The sequence below is a fragment of the Lynx canadensis genome, chromosome B4 (genome assembly GCF_007474595.2).
Source record: "Lynx canadensis isolate LIC74 chromosome B4, mLynCan4.pri.v2, whole genome shotgun sequence".
Lineage (NCBI taxonomy): Eukaryota > Metazoa > Chordata > Mammalia > Carnivora > Felidae > Lynx > Lynx canadensis.
Genome location: NC_044309.1, coordinates 16,374,132 through 16,394,120, shown reverse-complemented (window position 1 = coordinate 16,394,120; position 19,989 = coordinate 16,374,132). Strand labels below are relative to the sequence as shown.

Here is a 19,989-nt window from a genome sequence, read left to right as displayed (position 1 = left end):
TGGCATCTGAAGTGGAGAGTGAGGACAGTCTTGTGGGACCGAGCCCTTAACCTGTGGGATCTGACATTATTTCCAGGCAGATAGATAGTGTCAGAATTGAGTTAAATTAGTGGGACACTGGTCAGTTATCCACTGAGAAGCAGAGAGCTGCTCAGCAGTGTTGGAAAACCACAAATGAGAATTATGAATAACTCTAGGCCCACAAATTTAATAACTCAGATAAAGTGGATCAATTCCTTGAAAGACACATCTGTCACAGTATACACATACAAAAAAAAAGACAATCTGAATACCACATTTAAAAAACTGAACCAATAGGGGTGCCAGAGTGGCTCAGTCAGTTAAGTGTCCAACTTCAGCTCAGGTTACGAGCTCATGGTTTGTGAGTTCGAGTCCTGCATCAGGCTCAGAGCTCTCAGCTCAGAGCCTGGAGCCTGGATTCTGTGTCTCCTTCTCCCGCTTGCACTCTCTCTCTCTCACCAAAAAAAAAAAAAAAAAAAAAAAAAATATTGAACCAATAATTAATAACCTTACAAAACAGAGAGCATCAGGCACAGAGAAGTTAATGTTAAATTCTACCAGACATTTAAAGAAAAAATTATACCAATTATCTCCAATCTCATCTGGAAGACAGAAACAGGAAATCATTCTATGAAAACAATACTACCCTACTACCAAACCAGACAAAGACATTACTAGGAAAAAGAACTATAGACTAGAATCTCTTATGAACATAGATGCAAAAATTCTTAACAAGATATTAGCAAATCAAATCCAACAATATACAAAAAAGAATTACACTTCACAATCAAATGGAATTTATCCCAGGTATGCAATGCTGGGTCAGTGTTCAAAAATCAATAAATGTAATCCATCTCACTGACAACTAAAGAAGAAAAAAATCACATGATCTTATCAATAAACTCAGAAAAAGCATCTGACAAAGTCTAACAACTCAGGATAAAAATTCTCAGCCAACTAGGAATAAAGGGTACTTCCTCAACTTGATAAAGAACATCTACAAAAACATCTATAGTTAATATATTTCATGGTGAGACACTAGTAGCTTTACCACTAAGATCAGAAATAAGGCAAGGATGTCTTCTCTCACCATATCTTTTTGCCACCATACTGGAAGTCCTAGCTAATGCAAAAAAAAAAAAAAACAAAAACAAAAACAAAAAACCAGATACATCACATACATACACACACACACACACACATATATATAAAGTACTCAGATTAAGAAGGAACAAATAAACTTGTCTTTCTTCACAGATGACATGTTCATCTATGTAGAAAATCCAAAAACATCATCAACAACAAAAATTCCTAGAAATAATAAATGATTTTGGCAAAACTGTAGGATACAAGGTTAATTATAGAAAAGTCAATAGCTTTCCTATACAAGAGCAACAAACAAGTGTCAGTTTAAATTAAAAACACAATACCATTTATATTAGCACTCAAAAAAATAAAATACTTGGGGTGCCTAGGTGGCTCAGTCATTGGTTAAGTGTCTAACTTCGGCTCAGGTCATGATCTCTCGTTCCATGAGTTTGAGCCCCGCGTCAGGCTCTGGGCTGATAGCTCAGAGCCTGGAGCCTGCTTCTGATAGCTCAGAGCCTGTCTCCCTCTCTCTCTGCCCCTCCCCTTTTCACACTCTATCTCACTCTCTCACAAATAAACATTAAAAAAATAATAAAATAAAAATGAGTATAAATCTACAGAATACGTGTAAGATCTATATGAGAAAAACTACAAAACTATGATGAAAGAAATCAAAGAATTAAATAAATGGAAAGATATTCCATGTTCAGGGATATTTACAGCAGATTTATTCATAATTCCCAAAACTTGGGAAACAACCATGACATCCTTCAGTAGATGAATGGATAAAATAAGGTACATTAGAACAATGAAATATTATTCAGTGCTAAAAAATAAAAATGAACTAACGAGCCATTAAAAAACACAACAAACTTTAAAGGCGTACTACTAAGTGAAAGGAGGCAGTGTGAAAAAAACAGATACTGCATGTTTTTAACTATATGACGTTCGAAAGAAGGCAAAATTATGGAGACAGTAAAAAAAAAAAAAATCAGTGGTTGCCAGGAGCTGGAGGGAGGGGAAGAGAAACAGGGGGAGCACACAGGTTGTGGGGGCAGTGAACTACTCTGCATACAACGGTAAACACATGTTATTATGTATTTGTCAAAACCTTAGGCAGATACAACACCAAAAGTGAATGCTAATGTAAGCTGTGGAATTGGGGTGATGATGACGGGCGTATGTGGGTTAAGAGACTACAACAAATATACCACTTTGCTGCAAGATGCTGATAGTTGGGGAGGCTGTGCGTATGTGGGGGCAGGAGGGATATAGGAAATTTCTTGACCTTCTGCTGAATTTTTCTGTGAATCTAAAACCACTCTAAAAAATAAAGTCCATTTTTAAAAAATTAATAAATAGATGAATTAAGCAACTGCATGAATGCTGATACTTGCTGTGAAAAAAGGAGTTTAACACAGAAGACTGGTATCCTTTAACGGGCCTGCTTACAAGCATTGTCTGTGTACAGGAACTTGGGTTTAGGGAAAGTTCCCACCATTCACAGAACTGAGAAGACTGACTCCTTATGTCTAAACTGGTTGTACAAACGTACAAACACTATGGTTTTTGCTGAATACCTGCTTTCCTTGTGGGAGTTTGGGTTACGTGCCAAGTAGAGTATGCCTACAAGATCAGCTCCCAATAAAAGCCCAAGCACTGAGTCTCTAATGAACGTCCCTGGATGCAACATTTCATACATGTTGTCACAACTCACTGCTGGGGCAATTAACTATATCCTATGCAGAGGACCCAAGGAAGCTTGTGTCTGGTTTTCCCGGACTTCATTCATGTGCCCTTTCCCTCTGCTGACTGAACTTTGGGTCCTTTCACTGTAATAAATCGTAGCTGTTCTATCTATGTTGAGTCCTATGAGTCCTGGTGAATTCTAGACCTGGGGGGCTGGGAGTGGGTGGTCTTGAATCCTACCCCCGCCCTGCATCAAATATCTGCCCTCTGAGAAATTATTCTATTCTACCCCCTCACCTTCATTTGTACCTTCACCTTACAGGACTGCTCTCTGGGGATTCCAGGTCAGCCCAAGAGGAAACACCTAAACACACTCAAGATCATGATATGAAGGGGTAGAGGGAAGTTCCACAGTAAATGGCATACCACAGCAGCCTATAATGAAGTTCAGTTTATAAGGCCTAACCACATGATTACGGCTTCTGAAGTGTTTTCTATTTCTCTGGTATTAACCATGGGCAAACAACCAAGGATTATCACGTATCTGAGAGAATCTTCTAACATAGAAGATACAAGAAAAGACAAAACAAATACAGAAAACAAAAAAAAAAAAAAAAGAAAGAAAGAAAGAAAAAAGAAAAAGAGAAAAAAACAGAATAAGGCAAGTTAGAATAAACAAGAGCCTATGTAGGAGGGAAAAAATTTCAAAAGAAATCTGAAACAAAATCTGTACAGAAGTAGACGTAATCTGTCTTGACGGGAGCACTCTAATTTAAGAACAGATAGTTTAAAAGACAGCATCATCATGATCCCAACTAACATTTTCATTTTTTTTAACCTAAGATGGGTTAGGAGTGAGAGGCCTGATCCACACCAAGATTCTTACCTGTAAGGGTTGGTCTTGGTGATGACAGTGAAATTCCTGCTCTCCACATCCCCTCAACGCCCTGCAGCCTGGTTCAACAATGATACTCATTTCCTCCATTTTGAGCTACTACTGAGAGCTGGGGGTCAGAGTTGGTTTAAAGCAGAAAAGAGCAAGCAGCCATCTCTGTCCAAATTCTTTGCAGGCTTACAACTTCTGATCCACAGCACAGCCCCAAGGGATAGAGCAACACCTACTAGTCAGTCACTGCCACCAGACGCTGGCAGTGAGTTGTCACCAACGAGTAGCGGGTACCGATACCTAATCATCCTACCATCTTCGAATAGGGAAAATAACAAAAGCAGGTTATTCACACAAATGAATTCCTTGTATAAGAATACAAATGTCTAATACATCTGAGATCTTGGTTAGGTAACTTATTTGCAGGAAATTACAAAATTTGGACAGACATTCAACAAAATGGAATAAGTTTCTAATCTATGCCAGGCTCCATCTGAAGTAGCTTCGACTCTAAAAAAAGAAATGAAACCAGCCGATAGAGACCTAAATAGATGACAGAAAAAGTGTCACAGAAAAAAATGGAAAGCCCAAGCAAGCTTAAAAAAAGGTAAAGACCTGGGGGGCAGAGAGAAAGAGAAACCGGAAAGGCTTCTTGATATACTTAGAAACTAAGAAGAGAACAGGATTAATAGCAAACTCTTTTGTTTCTATTTAAGTATAGTAAATACACTAAAGAGTGAAGTTATAAAAACAGAAGAGAAGCATAACAAAGAATCTAGGCTAGATACAATAGAGACTATGTTGTGAAAGGTTGGAATCACTCAAAAACCTAAAATACAAGATGTTGTGTTTGTCTTAATTCAAGAAACAGAGAGCCAATAAAATTTCCAGCAAATAAATAACCTAACCAGAGCTGGACTTTCAGACAAAAATGAATACTACCCATATGTGAAAATACTTTGAAAGGGGAAAAGAAGAAAATAGAATGAGAAATGAACAGTACTTTGGAAACTAAACAGGTTATTTAGAAAGCAAATGTTGAAATGCTATTTAATTTCATTTGGGCTGCGGGTATGCCAAGAGGAAAACTGAGTCAAATTTACCTGTCACTGTTCAAGCTTACATAATATACTGTAAATCCCTTGAAAACAACAACCATTTCTATTTTGGGCAGTTTTTTCAATATTCATGTTCTCAGCCTAAGTAATTAATAAATACTAAACTTACGCAATCACAATATGAATCCATAAAAGTCACAGAAACACAGAGACCTTTAATAGCATCTACTTCACTAATTTTCAAATTTTACTTTTCAGTACAGGAAACCCTCCACAATGTAACTGTGATGCTACCTTCTGTTCTGTTCAGAGTTGTGGGCACAGAACTCCACAAGTTTCCCCGCACTTCACACACAAGCAACAAGCGCAGGGGTTCCCAGGTCAAATGCACTTCTGATCAACTGGCTACAAATTCAAGGGTTCCCATTATCCCCCTCAGGTTCATTAATTCACTGTAACAACTCAGAACTCAGAAAATTACTTATGATTACAGTTTTATTACAACAGATACAAATCTGTACCAGCCAGTGAAGAGATTCTTGCACAGGGTAAGGTCTGGAACAATCCCAAACCCAACGCCTCTGTACCCTCAGGACACATCATCCTCCTGGAACATAAATGTGCATCACCAACAAGGAGGCTCAACCAAGATTTGGTGTCTAGAGCATTTATTGGCATTTCGTTACGAAGTTATGAAGCCACCTCCTGGAACTCAATCTCCAGGCCTCCTACTACTCCCTGGGGATCTGGCTAATATCATATGATTCAAAGTCTCAACCATCTAATCACAAGGTTAAGCTAGAGTGACCAGCTTCCATGCTGAGTCATCTCATTAACACAGACAAAGATCACACACTCTCATTCAATATTCTTTTATAAGAAAATCTTACCTTCAAAGAAACTCAGTTGTAAACCAAATCCAAGTAGAACTGCTCTAATTGAGGAGACCCAGCGAGACCCAACCTCTATTAGACCCTCCTCTAATTGAGGAGACCCTATGGATCCCCAACCCCTATGAAACCAAAGAAAACTGAGTGACTCATCCTGATCAATATCCTCCAGTCTAACATTTACTTCATCTTAGAAAAGGAAATCAAGTCATTACTTTGATCTGATAGTGTATTTAAATAATTTATTCATCATCCTTACTGACTGGTAGCCAAGCAAGCCTTTTAAAAAACATAGTGCATTTATACATTTAAAAACATAGTGCAAAAACAAGAAAACACTTAAATTCTACCATCTTATTTAAAAATATAATAGCTAAGCTTATTAAAACTTAACTTATGGATGCCTGAGTGGCTCAGTCAGTTAAGCATCTGACTCTTGATTTCGGCTCAGGTGATGATCTCACAGTTCGTGAGTTCAAGCTCTGCATCAGCGTGGAGCCTACTTGGGATTCTCTCTCGCTCCTTCTCTCTCTCTCTCTCTCTCTCTCTCTCTCTCTCTGCCCCTTCCCTTCTCATATGCAAGCGTGCTCTTTCTCTCTTTCAAAATAAATAAACTTGAAAAAAAAACTTACTAAAACTTCAATAGTTAACTAGAAATGATATTTTTATGTCTGATCAAATATAAACTGCTTATAACCATTAACAGAGTATGATCTTACAGTTCTGAATTAAGTTGTACCCAGGAGTACGTCAGCAGATTTGCTGAAAACTCGTGAACTACCTACCTTCTTACTCTCCAATGTATAAACAGGATCAGGATCTGACTCAAACTTCTACAGATCAGAAATGCAACCCATTTCAGAACTCTAGAACTATTCAAATTCTTTATCGATGCTGCCTCACAATCAACAAGAGCAATAGCACAGTTCTTTGTCAGTGACAAAAACAGCGAATATTTTTAAATCGGATGAACAAAAACTATTAGTAACAATTCAACATGGTTTTGTGAACAGCAAAATCAAAACTATTTTCTAAGACAAAAACAGGGTTTGTAGGCAAGGTAAAAGTGACAAGCAAAAACAGAGACTTGCTTCTAAAGAATTCAAAGCTTCATAATGATTTCACTTTATCCTCAGATTATCCTTACCCTAATACAAAGCTTGTTTAATTGCACTTCACTTTATTGCACTCTGCAGATAATGCTTTTTCTACAAATTGAAGGTTTGTGACAACCAAGCTTCGAGCAAGTCTATCAGCACCATTTTTCCATGTGTCACATTTTGATAATTCTTGCAATATTTCAAACTCTTTCATTATTACATTTGTTACAGTGATCTGTGATTAGTGATTATGATTTGCTAAAAGCTCAAATGATGGTGAGCATTTTTTAGTAATAAAGCACTTTTTAATTAAAATGTGTGCACTGGGGTGCCTGGGTTACTCAGTCAGTTGAGTGTCCGACTTCGGCTCAGGTCATGATCTCGCAGTTCATGAGTTCGAGCCCCACATCAGGCTCTGTGCTGACAGCTCAGAGCCTGGAGCCTGCTTCAGACTCTGTGTCTCCCTCTCTCTCTGCCCCTCCCCTGCTTGCTCTCTCTCTCTCTCTCTCTCTCAAAAATAAACATTAAAAAAAAATTTGTAAAAAAAAAAGATGTATGCACTACTTTCTAGGAGTGATGCTATTGCGCATTTAATAGACTATGGTATGGTATAAACATAACTTGTACATGCACCAGGAAACAAAAAAAATTCATTTCACTCACTTTATTGATATGTTCACTCTATTACAGTGGTCTGTAACCCAGCCCACAATACCTTCAAGGTATGCCTGAATACAAAGATTAGTGATCTTTGATGTTGCAACTGTTAACTGTTTTGGATCATCACAAATCACGTCCATAGTAAGACAATGAATTTAATAGATAAATGTGTATGTTCTGACTGTCCACTGAATGGCCATTCCCCCATCTCTCTCCCTCCTTCCCCCCCCTCTCCGTCGCTCGCTCGCTCTCTCTCTCTCTCTCTCTCTCTCTCTTCTGGGGCCTCCCTATTCCCTGAGACACAAAATATTGAAATTAGGCCAATTAAGAACTCAACAATCACCTCTAAGTATTCAAGTGACAGGAAGAGCCACATCTCTTACTTTAAATAAAAAACTAGATATGATTCAACTTAGTGAGGAAGGTATGTCAAAAGCTGAGAAAGGTCAAAAGCTAGGTGTCTTGAACCAAACAGTTAACCAAGTTGTGAATGCAAAGGAAAAGTTCTTGACAGAAATTGAAAATGCTACTCTAGTACTCCAGCACACAAATGATAAGAAAGTGAAGCAGCTTTATCGCTGATATGGAGAAAGTTTTAGTGGCTGGAGAGAGTATCAAATAAGCCACAACACTCCCTTAAGTCAAAGCCTCACCCGAGGAATGTCCTCTCTTCAAATTCTATTAAGGCTGATAAAGGTAAGGAAGCTGCAGAAGTTAGAAGATAGCAGAGTTTTCATGAGGTTTAAGGAAAGAAGCCATGTCCATAAGACAAAAGTGCAAGGTGAAACAGCAAGCGCTGAAGTATAAGCTGCAGCAAGTTATCCAGAAGATGTAACTAAGATAATGGAGGTGGCTACACTAAACAGATTTTCAACGTAGACAAAACAGCCTTATGGCAGAAGACGCCAATTCTGACTTTCATAGCTAGAGTGAAGTCAATGCTTAGCTTCAAAGCTTTGAAAGACAGGCTGACCCTCCTGTTAGAGGCTAATGCAGCTGGTGTCTAAATTGAAGCCAATGCTAGTTCATCATTATGGAAATCCTAGGGCCCTTAAGAACTATGCTAAATCGGGGCGCCTGGGTGGCTCAGTCAGTTGAACGTCCAACTCCCGATTTCAGCTTAGGTCTTGATCCCAGAGCCGTGGGATGGAGCCCCACGTCAGGCTCCACACTGAGCATGGAGTCTGCTTAAGATTCTCTCTCTCTTCCTCTGCCCTTCTCCCCCACTTGTGTGTGCTTGCTCTCTCTCTCTCTCTAAAATAAACATTTTTGAAAATTTAATAAAAGATTTGGGGAGGTAAGAAATGCTGACAGGATGATTGCCCATCATGTTCAGGCTATAGGGGGAAAAAAAGGTCAATCAGTTTGGAGATGTAATAGCTCATCAAAAAGAGCTAATGGAAAAAGCAAGACTTAAAGAAATTATTGTCTATTTGAGATTATGGTTATCAATTTTTCAAAATGTTTCATCTTATGTCCCTAGTCCCGCTGACCACTAGAAACTGTGTTTACAAAGAAAAGCAATCTGAAGCTCTACTAACCAGAAAGGAATCAGTAGGCGTCAAAAGAACAGCATGGAAGCATCTCAGAGAAAAGCACAAAATAGAAATGAAAACCTAAAAAGCTATACAAAGAAAACCTTACAGGATAAATAAAATTAAAACAGAAGAAACAATGAGTATAATTTCTTAACCCAGTGGTTATCAGACCTTTAATAGACCTGTATTCTAAATTTTCACATTTCTCCCCAAGCATGTTTTCACAGTAACTAATCCCATCCCTTAGAATCTGAGTAGTCTCTAGAGGCTCCACAACTATTTCTAACTTTATCATAAGAGAAGCTAAAATTTGTCCATTACTTACTATAGCAAGTACTGTGTTAAGTGCTTTACATGTATCATATCCTTAAAACAACCCTAATGAAAACTAATGAAGAGAAGGCTATGCGAGGCCAGAGGATCCACACCTGAAAAAGCAGTGGTATAAAACCAACAAAGAAACGTGCCTTGAGAAACAAAAGTGGAACGTGAGGATGAAGAGGTAAGAAAGGAGCTAAATGCTAACAAGTTTTACATTCTAGGCTGAAAAGTCAAATTCCTGTGAAAGCTGTAGATTTACTGAAATGCCGTAATCACTGGAGCCATATGATTATATTGTATTTTCGAAATATCACGATCAACCACCTAGAAAATTCCTGGGGACAGACTGGAGGCAGGGATAACAGCTGGAGGCTAATGTACTCATCTAAGAGCTCAGTGACCCAAACCTGCCCTAGCAGTGGCAATGAGAATAGAAAGGAGGGGAAGAATGAATGGAGGGAAAATGAATGTGGATTCAAGACCTGTTAGGAAGATAAAGCTCAGAGATTATAGCAACACCAGAATCCTTAAGGGCATGATCCATATGCTGGCACAGAGTAGATCATATGTGTCTGTTGTCTGGAACGTAGAAAATTACAACTACAGAAGTCAAGAATGACTCCCAAGAATCTAGACATACATGACTAAACTGAAGTACCAGTCATCAACACAGAAGAAAAGAATACTTAAGGAAAGTTTAAATAAGATTTTGAACAAGCCAGATTTGAAGCATATTCATTTCCAGTAAAGAATCAGAATATCATGGGCACCTGGGTGGCTCAGTCGGTTAAGCGTCCGACTTCAGCTCTCAGCTCAGGTCATGATCTCACAGTCCATGAGTTCAAGCCCCACGTCAGGCCCTGTGCTGACAGCTTGGAGCCTGGAGCCTGCTTCAGATTCTATGTCTCCCTCTCTTTCGGCCCCTCCCCCGCTTATGCTCTGTCTCTCTCATTCTCAAAAATGAATAAATGTTAAAAAAAAATTTTTAAAAAGAATCAGAACATCATGTATTTTTATAAATATTCCTAATAACAACTCCATGAGGTAGATATTTTTATCCCTATTTACAAAGGTGGAAAGTGAACGCAGAGGGCTTCTGTACTTGTTCATGTCCATACCGTGACCATTTATTAACAGCAAATGCTGCAGCTGCCATTTAAACCTAGAGCCCAAGGTCTTTCCATCACACCACACTGCAGGAGAATAATGTAGCATTAACATTTATGAAAATTAAACTGGCTGTGATTTATGATCCTGAATGGACTAACAAAACAGACTAAAACCATGTCCAAGTCTATAGGATATGAACTGGTCCAAAGTACTCTGATTAGGAATGCAAAAGTACTATCACAAAAACAAAGATATGGTTTAGAAGAGGCAGGGTAATAATTCAGAGATGCCTCTAGGGTTTCAAATCAAGACAACTAATACAGTGTAAAATATTTACCATATAATGAAGGTAGAACCAGACTGGAAAATAAGTTCAGTTTTCTGATAGATTGATTTCTAGGTGATAACAAAATACCCAATAGAAATACAAGACTGGAGATGAAAAAAAAAAAATCAGTAACTCATTATTTGATAAATACTTATTGACTGCTTACTATGTATCAGATACTGTCCCTAAGATACTAGGGATAGAAATGAAATTTTCTCGGGGCGTCTGAGTGGCTCAGTCAGTTAAGCATCCGACTTTGGCTCAGGTCATGAACTCGCAGTCCGTAAGTTCGAGCCCTACATCGGGCTCTGTGCTGACAGCTCAGAGCCTGGAGCCTGTTTCAGATTCTGTGTCTCCCTCTCTCTCTGACCCTCCCCCATCCATGCTCTGTCTCTGTCTTAAAAATAAACAAACATTAAAAAAAAATTAGAAATGAAATTTTCTCATCCTGTGGAGTTTGTATTTTATACAGGGAACAATCAATTAATGTCAAGTAGTTGAATACCATAAAGAAAAATAAAATGGAACAAGGAAACAGAATGAGAGGGTAGAAATGGATTTTTTTATAGAAAGTAGGGAAAGCTTCTCTTCGAAACTCATTTGAACACAGTCTTAAAGGATGTAATGGACATCAAGATGTTCAAATATTGGGGGGGGGAGGCATTGCAAGCAAAAAAGACAGCACAATACAGAGACAGAGGCAGGAGAGAGCTCAGAGTGTTTTGACCCAAGAGGCTTAGAATGATAGAGTCTGGAGATCAAAATCATATCAGAGACACAGGAAGGAGCCTAAATGTAGGCCACAATAAGGAATTTGCATTTCCCTGTAAGTCGATGGGAAGCTACTGGAGGGTTCTGAGCAAGTAAATGACATTATCTAAGATTTTTAAAAGATCACTGACTTTTTTGTATAAGAATTGACTGTAGGGGCAATTGTGCAGCCCAACTAGAAGGCTCATGCCATAGTCTATGAAAGAGATATCAATGACTGGACTAGTAAGATAATAATGGTAAGGAAAGGAGAAGTGATTAAAGTAGAGCCAAAGATCTTACTGACAGAATGGATGTGGAATGTGAAAAAAGAATAAGAATCAATGATGACTCCTAGCTAGACATTAGAGATGAGTGACAGGAATATCGATGGTGCCATCTACTGAAACAGGCAAGAATGAAGAAAAGAGAAGGTTTAGGTAAGAAAACCAAGAACCATTTACCTCAATAGCCCATATTAAAGATAAAGAAACTGATGCACAGAACATCTAAGCAACTAGCCCAAGGTCACTGCTGGTAAGCAGCAAAGTTAGGAATTGAATTCAAGCAGTATAGTTCCAAGGTCTGAATTCTTAAATTTTTTTTTTTAACATTTATGTATTTTTGAGACAGAGAGAGACAGAGCACGAATGGGGGAGGGGCAGAGAGAGAGGGAGACACAGAATCAGAAGCAGGCTCCAGGCTCTGAGCCATCAACCCAGAGCCCGACGCGGGGCTCGAACTCACGAACCGTGAGATGGTGACCTTAGCTGAAGTGGGACGCTTAACCGACTGAGCCACCCAGGCGCCCCCAAGGTCTGAATTCTTAATGCTAAGTTAAATTGTCTAGAAAGACTGCAAGAAGAAAAATGTCAAAAGAATTTCTAGAACTGAGCCTAAAGTTGGGTTCAACATTTGAAGGTCACAAAAGGAAAAGCCAAAAAGACTAAAATGGAGCTAAGCAGCAAATTAGAAAAAGTTTGGTGTCCTGGAAACCAACTGAATAAAGTATATCAAAGACGAAAACTAAGAGATCAACAAAGAGACTAGGAATTGACCATTAGATTTGGCAAGATGGAAGTCACTAGGGACTTTGAAATAAAAGCTCGATAGAATAAGTTATCGTTGTAATTCAACAGTTGAACTGAGCAAGAAACACAACATCCAAAATAAGATTAATTTATTCAATAAATGTTTGCTGAATGTTTTATTAGTGCAGACAGTGGCCTACATGCTTGGGATACAGTACTGAGCAAACCAAAAATCTCTGTCCTCTTAGAGCTCACATTCTAACAACACATTTCAGCATTTCTTCCAGGAAAAAGCTATGACCAGTATTTTGCCTCTTTGTATAAAATGTTACATTACATAAATCTGATAGTGAATTTCTGATTCACCATTTCAGTTTATAAATAAAGCTAAAGACAGTTAATTTTGAAGAAGTACAAATACAACATTAAGTTATAATTAAATCAAGTGAGTTAGTAGGACTACTTTAATGTCACATACTCATTGATGGACAAAGAAGAAGGAATGTTGTTAAATTTATTCTACACACAGTATTCTACATATCATACTAGTAAAAAAGTTAACATGGGAGTCTAAAGGACTCTTTCCAAGAATTACTTACTGGGAGTCTCTGACAGGTCTCCTTAGGTAACCTTTCATGATATTTTGATATATGGATCACGTGGAGCAAATTAATCCAAATACAGAACCGGACTAACTTTAAAAAGTAAAGCTTCCCCAGGGGTACCTGGGTGGTTTGGTCGGTTGGGCAGTCAACTCTTGATTTCGGCTCAGTTCACGATCCCGTGATTACACGATGGAGTCCCACAGTGGAGCTCCGTGCGGACACTGGAGACTGCTTACGATTCTCTCTCTCTCTCTCTCTCTCTCTCTCTCCCCCCCCCCACCCACCCCTCTGCCCTGCACACATTCTCTCTCTCTCTGTAAAATATAATTTAAAAAAAAAGTAAGCTTTCCTGGAGCAAAGGAATGTTCCTACACTCAAGAAGCTTACTATCTAGTAAGCTCAAGTGAGACATTCTCAATTGAACATTAGGCACCTAATATGTTGCAACTAATAAAATAATTAAGAAACATAGTACAGAATATAACTATCTTTAATACTAAATAATTTGGTGAAGACAGAAAGCATTGCAGGAGTTTGGAAAAGGGCAAAGATTCCAGTAGGCTAAAAGAGTGGTTCTCAGCTGGGAGCTATTTTGTGCCCCCAGGGGACATTTAGTAATGTCAGAAAACTTTTAAAATCATGTGTGGGGAGGGGGGGGACGGCGGGTAGGCGCACTGGTCTCTACTGGGTAGAGGTCAGGCATGCTGCTAAACATCCTCCATTGCACAGGATAGGCTTCCCTACATTGCACAGGATAGGCTTGCAAAAGAAAGACATTTATCTGGTCCAAAATGTCAAGTGTCACTAAGAAACTTTAGGCTAGAGTAATCAGGAAATGATTCAAAAACGAGTTGGACCCAGAGCTGGCCTTTAATCATGAGCACGTGCAGCAATTTGGAAGCCATAATAATACAAGTGCAAGTATAAAGGCTGACAGAGCCTGTGTTTGAATTGGGTGGTAAAGATACTGGGAAAGAGTCTGACTTTAAGAAATTTGTTTAACCCCAATATAAACGTGTGTTCAGAAAGTCAGTAGGATATAAAAGTGAATGTAGTTGAAAACTAGATTATATACAGCCATGAAAACTAGATAAAAGTTCTCGAAACCAAAGAAGCAGATATTAAGAAATTGTTTCAGGAGTTAAGCATCTGACTCTTGATTGAGGTCATGATCTCAAGGTTTGTGAGTTCAAGCCCTCCTTCAGGCTCCGCTTTGACAGCAGGGAGCCTGCTTGGGATTCTCTCTCTCTCCCTCCCTACCCTTCCCCCATCTCTCTCTCTCTCTGTCAAAATAAATAAACTTAAAAAAAAATTATTTTGAACATTTGCCCTAGAAATTACTGTAATGTTATAAAACTGCTTGAGAGCAGCAACCATGTCTTATTCATCACTCTCTTATGTCACCGAGGCAGTGTCATGTAAATACAGATCTTCCTAGACTTATGAGGGGTTAGCTCTCAACCCACAGTAAGCTGAAAATATCCTAAGTCAAAAATGCATTTACTATACCTAACCTACCAAACATCACAGCTTAGCTTAGCCAACCTTAAATGTACTCAGAAAACTTACATTAGCCTACAGTTGGGCAAAATCATGTAATACAAAGCCTATTTTATAGTAAAATGTTGACTATCTCACGTAATTTATTGCATACTGTACTGAAAGTGAAAAACAGAATGGTTGTAAGGATGCAGAATGGTTCTAAGTATACGGGGAGTTTACCCTCATGGTTGCACAGCTAACTGGGAGCTGCAGATGGGAGCCACTGCCTCGCACCACGAGAGGGGATCATACCGACTGCATCTGGCTCTCCCGGGAAAAGATCCAAATTCAAAATTCAAAGTACAGTTTCTACTGAATGCATATCGCTATCACACCATCCTAAATTTGAAAATCGTTAAGTTGAACTACTCTGAGTCAGGGATCTGACTGTGTGCTAAGTGCCTACTGAATTAAACGCGATTTTCCAATTATTTATTAAGTATTATTGGCTATCTCTAAAGTTCCACCCACTGCTGATTTAGGACATTACTGGAACCAAAAAGAGCTATCATTTGGTAGGTGACTACTATAGAAAGGCACCGTAGTAGACCCTCTACACATATTATTTCATTGATCACAAAAATAATGTGTTTTTCCACTCTTTAAAGATGAGCACCCTGGGACTCAGAGAGCTTAAGTGACTTGCCTATGATTTCACTACAAGCTAGGCAGTGGCCAAGTGAACTCCTTTCTAGTCTTAACCCAAACCTCCAAGACTCAGTGACATACTCTAAGGAAGAGTTATCAACACCTACCTTTTGTAATTAAATTATACTAAAAAATAAAAAGCAAGTCTAAAAGGGTGTCCTTGTATTTCTTTACTACGGTAGTTAGTCATGGTATACGGCTTGCTTTCATTCCACACTTATATGCCAAACTGGTTCCTAAGTGCATTCAAATCACCCCAAAATTCTTCTCCAGGAAACTCAAAGTCCTGTAATTATTACTCTCAGACCAGAAACAAACAAAAAACTAACCTGTTGAGTCGGTACGATCAGGACCTAAGACCAACGATTCAGAAAACAGAAAAACAAAACAAAAAAGGCATTTCAAAATCAAAACGAATTAACATTCTCAGATTTAAGGTTCTCTTCCACGCCTCTTAAAGTACTGAGAGCCAGGCTAAAAAATGCAGCACAGTGGTTCCGGTCCTAAATTCGGTTTCAGTCGTTTCCAAGCATTCCATTTGCATCTCTCCTAACATTTTTGAGAATCAACCCTGCACCAGAAGCTCTCTCCTCTCGCTACAGTCAACAAAAATGTTTTTTAAATCCCCTAAGGAAACTAACCCAAAACATTCTCCTATTCCAAACGTTTAACATTTGTCCAGGGAAAACACTTTATTGGAGGGCTTATCATCCTACCCTAGGTGACATATTGCTCGGCTCTCAAACTCTCTTCTTCCAGAAGCACTGTCCCAGCACCAGATGCTACACCAGCTGTTCCTCCGAGGCCCTCGACATCAGAAGCAGTTCTTTTGAAACCCACAGTGCTAGTCCAAGGCCCATTTCGCAGGCTCTCTGAGTCCCATTTCTTTCAAAGAGGGTGAGCCAAGCCCCCAACCTCCTCCAAACTCCTTAAGAAGGAGCTTCGGGAAAGGAGAAGCACTCAGCCCCGGCCAGCGGGTCAGGGGCACCCGCACACAGCAGGCAGGGTGGGCTTGCACTCCGGCGCGGGGCGGACAGGGAGCGGCAAAAGCACTTACCAACATCCTGATCGAAGGGATTGGTGGCAAAGAGAGGCATCTCCGCTGCGTGCCCAGGCGTCCGCAGGGACTCTCCCTCGACACCACGGGAGTCGGGGAGCGACCTCGGAAGGAAGACTCCTCAGGCAAAAACAGCAACACAGACGGACTCCACGGGCTTGGCGACAGCTCCACCTCTCACCGACCCCCAGCAACCACGGCAGCGGCGGCGGCGGCGGCAACAGCGGAGGCGCAGACAAGGCCCCCGCCGCGCGGAGCCTGTCGGGAACCTAGGTGACCTCGGCGCTGCCTGCTCAGGACCCGCCCGGAACCTGCCCCGCCAAATCAGGCCCCCCCAAAGAGTCCCCTCTCCCGGACCCCCACTTTCGATCGGTCGTGCGCGAGAGTAGGAATAATGCCTGTGTTTTCTACTTTTGCTTTGGCCAGGAGTCTCCGGAGGACGGGGTCCTCCAGGCGCGCCGAAGACGACTACCGAGCCCAGGCGTGAATCAGAGACCGAGAAAGAAAAAGGGTCGCGTGAGAATTGAGCCAGACCCCGTGCTCGGCCCTGGCTCGGTCAGTTGTCATGATTTTATAGTCCCTCTTGAGGGGGGACGGAAACTCCTTCTTTGGGGGTCAGCTAAGTCAAAAAGCCGTGAGTTCAGTTCGCTGCCCGAGGTGACAAGAAACTTGCTTGGATGAAGTCATGTGAGCTGAACCGATTGGCCCGAATCCTCAAAGAGGGGAGTGTCAGGGCGCGCGGCTCCCTCGGAGAGGCTGAGGTAACGCTGGCACCTTCCCGAGAGTCCCCGGACGCCTGGCTTCTGAGTCTCTGTGGAAAGCACTTCTAGCTGGGCGTTGGCGCGCCTGACGAACTGTGCAGTCACTGAGCAGTTGTGGCGATTGGAAAATCGGTTTCACGCCCCAGGAATGTCTGCGAGAGCCGTCCCCGCCCCGCTTCCCAGACCCAGCCAAAAAAAAAAAAAAAAAAAAAAAAAAAAATCCAAAGCAAAACCAACTGAGAAATGGAGCTAGAAATTGATGAGGGATTCCTAGCACCTCAGAATGTTGACTTGGTAACTTTATTTTTAAGTCTTTAACAAATTGCGTTTATGTCACGTAGAAATTTTAAGCAGCTTCCGGGGGTTTTGTGTCCCACTTGGAACCAACTTCAGAGCAGCTTGCGCATAAATTGGAATTATGTGAATCGTACCTCGGGTTAGAGCACTTAACACACGTAGCGTGTAAACAAATATTTCCAACTTGTCGGCGACGGGATCACTATGCAAGGCGGGCTTACAAAAATCCATGGCGAATGAAATCTCACTTCTGAAAGTGAGAAACGCAAATTCGAGTAGCGTCCGGATACCTTGCGCCCATTCAGACAGGGACTGAAGGCTAAATTAATATAGTCTTCCTAAAGGAACTATTTGAAAGGATGTTACAAAAGTAGGAACACCTTTGGACCCAGCAGTTCTACTTTTTGGAATTTATCCTAAAGACAGTCTTGAAGAACACGAACAACGGTGTTCGTGGCAACGTGGCTTCTAATATCAAAGCGTCGTTCACCACTAAAATGCCCAATATAAATTACATCACCTCCTGGTGCTTCAATTTTATTTTCTCATCTGTGAGAAGCAGGAACAATCATAGGGTTGTGAGGATGGAATGGATGAATACAAACCAAACCCTTAGGTGCCTAGCATGTAGTAAGCACTAAATAAATGTAAGTAATCATTATAATTAATATTGGTCAAGCAAATCATAGTACACACGATGTAGAAACTCCGCAGCTGTCCGAGGTGATGATGTAGACGTGTATTTACATAGAAAGACATCCAGATACATAAGTTCTTAAAAGCGGGTTACAAAAACGCGTTAAATTACGGAATACTCCCAATTTTTAAAGCCTGAAATACATGAGACTATTATGACAGGGCTGTCTCTGAGTGGTAAGATTTGAGATGATATTTTGTTCTTTGTGCATGTTATATTTTCCAAATATTTTCACGATGAGCCTCTATTTCTTTCAGAAGCAGAAAAAGAGTTTAAAAAAACAGTGTAAAAAATGTTAGCATATTAGTAATACCACTTCTTAACATCTTGAGGAGCCAGTGCCGAAAGCTTGTTTGTGTTTCATGATGGCAAGTATAAAATTATTCTAAAACATCACTATTGATAGGAAAAGCAGAACATTCTCTCTAAAACCGGTTCTTGGTGACTAATCTGATAGAATCAAGTGACAGCTTGTCCATCTTAAGGTCCTGAGCAGTGTCTGGGGCACATTATCATAATCACCCTGCATCAAAGCCAAATATTTATAAAAATGCGTTTGGACGTGCTTTGTGCTCCAATAAGGAGACTGAGTTGCCGTGTTGCTGGCAATAAGCTGGTGATCAAATTGTGCGAGCCTTGATCATCAGTGTGTGAAAGCACTGGGAATACTGAAGGAATTAGTTAGTCTTGATGCCATTATCCTTGTCTTCCGACCTAGAAGAATTCCTTCAGCTATTTGGGACCTTTATAATTTATATGCTATAAATAATAGACATTTTTAAATGTAGAAATTTTAATATTGTCATGCTTAACATAAAAGTCAAATATAAAAAGTTAAATGGGTTTGTATTTTGAGGTTAGCTTTCTGTTGTTATCCCTTAAAACATTGAAACTGCAGGAGTTGGCACTTTTAAGATTACCAAAATTTTTAAAATCTAGAGACTACATATAATTTCTATAATACATGGGTTTAATAAATTCTGTGGTTAATTTTAAAATATTAGTTCCTTTTCTTTTTGGTGTGACATTGAAAATTCTTCTACAGTAAAAAATGATAGCAATGTGCAAATGGAGTTGTTCCAGGGGATATCTATAATTTTAAAGTTTAGGAAAAGAAATATCCCAGGAAGATTATTCACACTAGTTCACACCCTCATCATCTCTTAGATGAATTATTACATCCACCTCCTATGTTTTTCTACTTTCTTACTGTTAGGGACTGATTTGCATCCCACCCAAATTCATGTTAAAGCCCTACCCCGAAATGTGATGGCATTTGGAGAGGAAGCCTTTGGTAGATAATTCAGTAATTAGGTTTAGATGAGGTCCTGAGGGTGGGGCCCTCATGATGGGATTAGTGCCCTTTCTAAAAAAAAATTTTTTAACGTTTGTTTATTTTGAGGGAGAGAGATAGTGCGAGCAGGGGGAGGGGCAGAGAGAGGGGGAGACACAGAATCCGAAGCAGGCTCCAGGCTCCGAGCTGTCAGCACAGAGCTGGACACGGAGCTTGAACTCAAGAACCGTGAGCTCATGACCCGAGCAGAAGTTGGACGCTTAACCGACTGAGCGCCCCCAGGTGCCCCAAGGGATTAGTGCCCTTTTTAAGAATAGGCAAGAGGGAGCTTCCTCTGTCTTGTGAGGACACGGAAGGGAAGCCGGAAACAGAGTTCTCACCAGAACCTGAGCATGCTGGCCTCCTGATCTCAGATTTCCAGCCTCCAAAAACAAATTTGTTGTTTAAGCTTCCCAATCTATGATCATTTCTTACAGCACCAGAGTTGACTGATACACCTACCTATCTCCAAACCATTCTCCAAACCCCTGCTGGAATGATTTTTTTCTAACACACAAACCTGATTGTGTCATTCCTATGGAATTCTCATATCCGTTCTTCAGTCGTTCAGTACATAT

The 19,989-nt window shown here is 40.1% G+C and overlaps 1 protein-coding gene across 1 annotated transcript in view; it reads right to left on the bottom strand.

The window, feature by feature from the left end:
* The window catches only part of STAM (signal transducing adaptor molecule), a 79,066-nt gene extending 62,515 nt beyond the window's left edge, over window positions 1–16,551 (bottom strand). The window contains exon 1 of the mRNA XM_030321725.2: window positions 16,324–16,551. Coding sequence (XP_030177585.1) covers window positions 16,324–16,363 — 40 coding nt within the window. The 5' untranslated portion in view covers window positions 16,364–16,551. The remainder of the gene's footprint in view (window positions 1–16,323) is intronic.
* Between the last annotated feature and the right edge of the window lie 3,438 nt (window positions 16,552–19,989).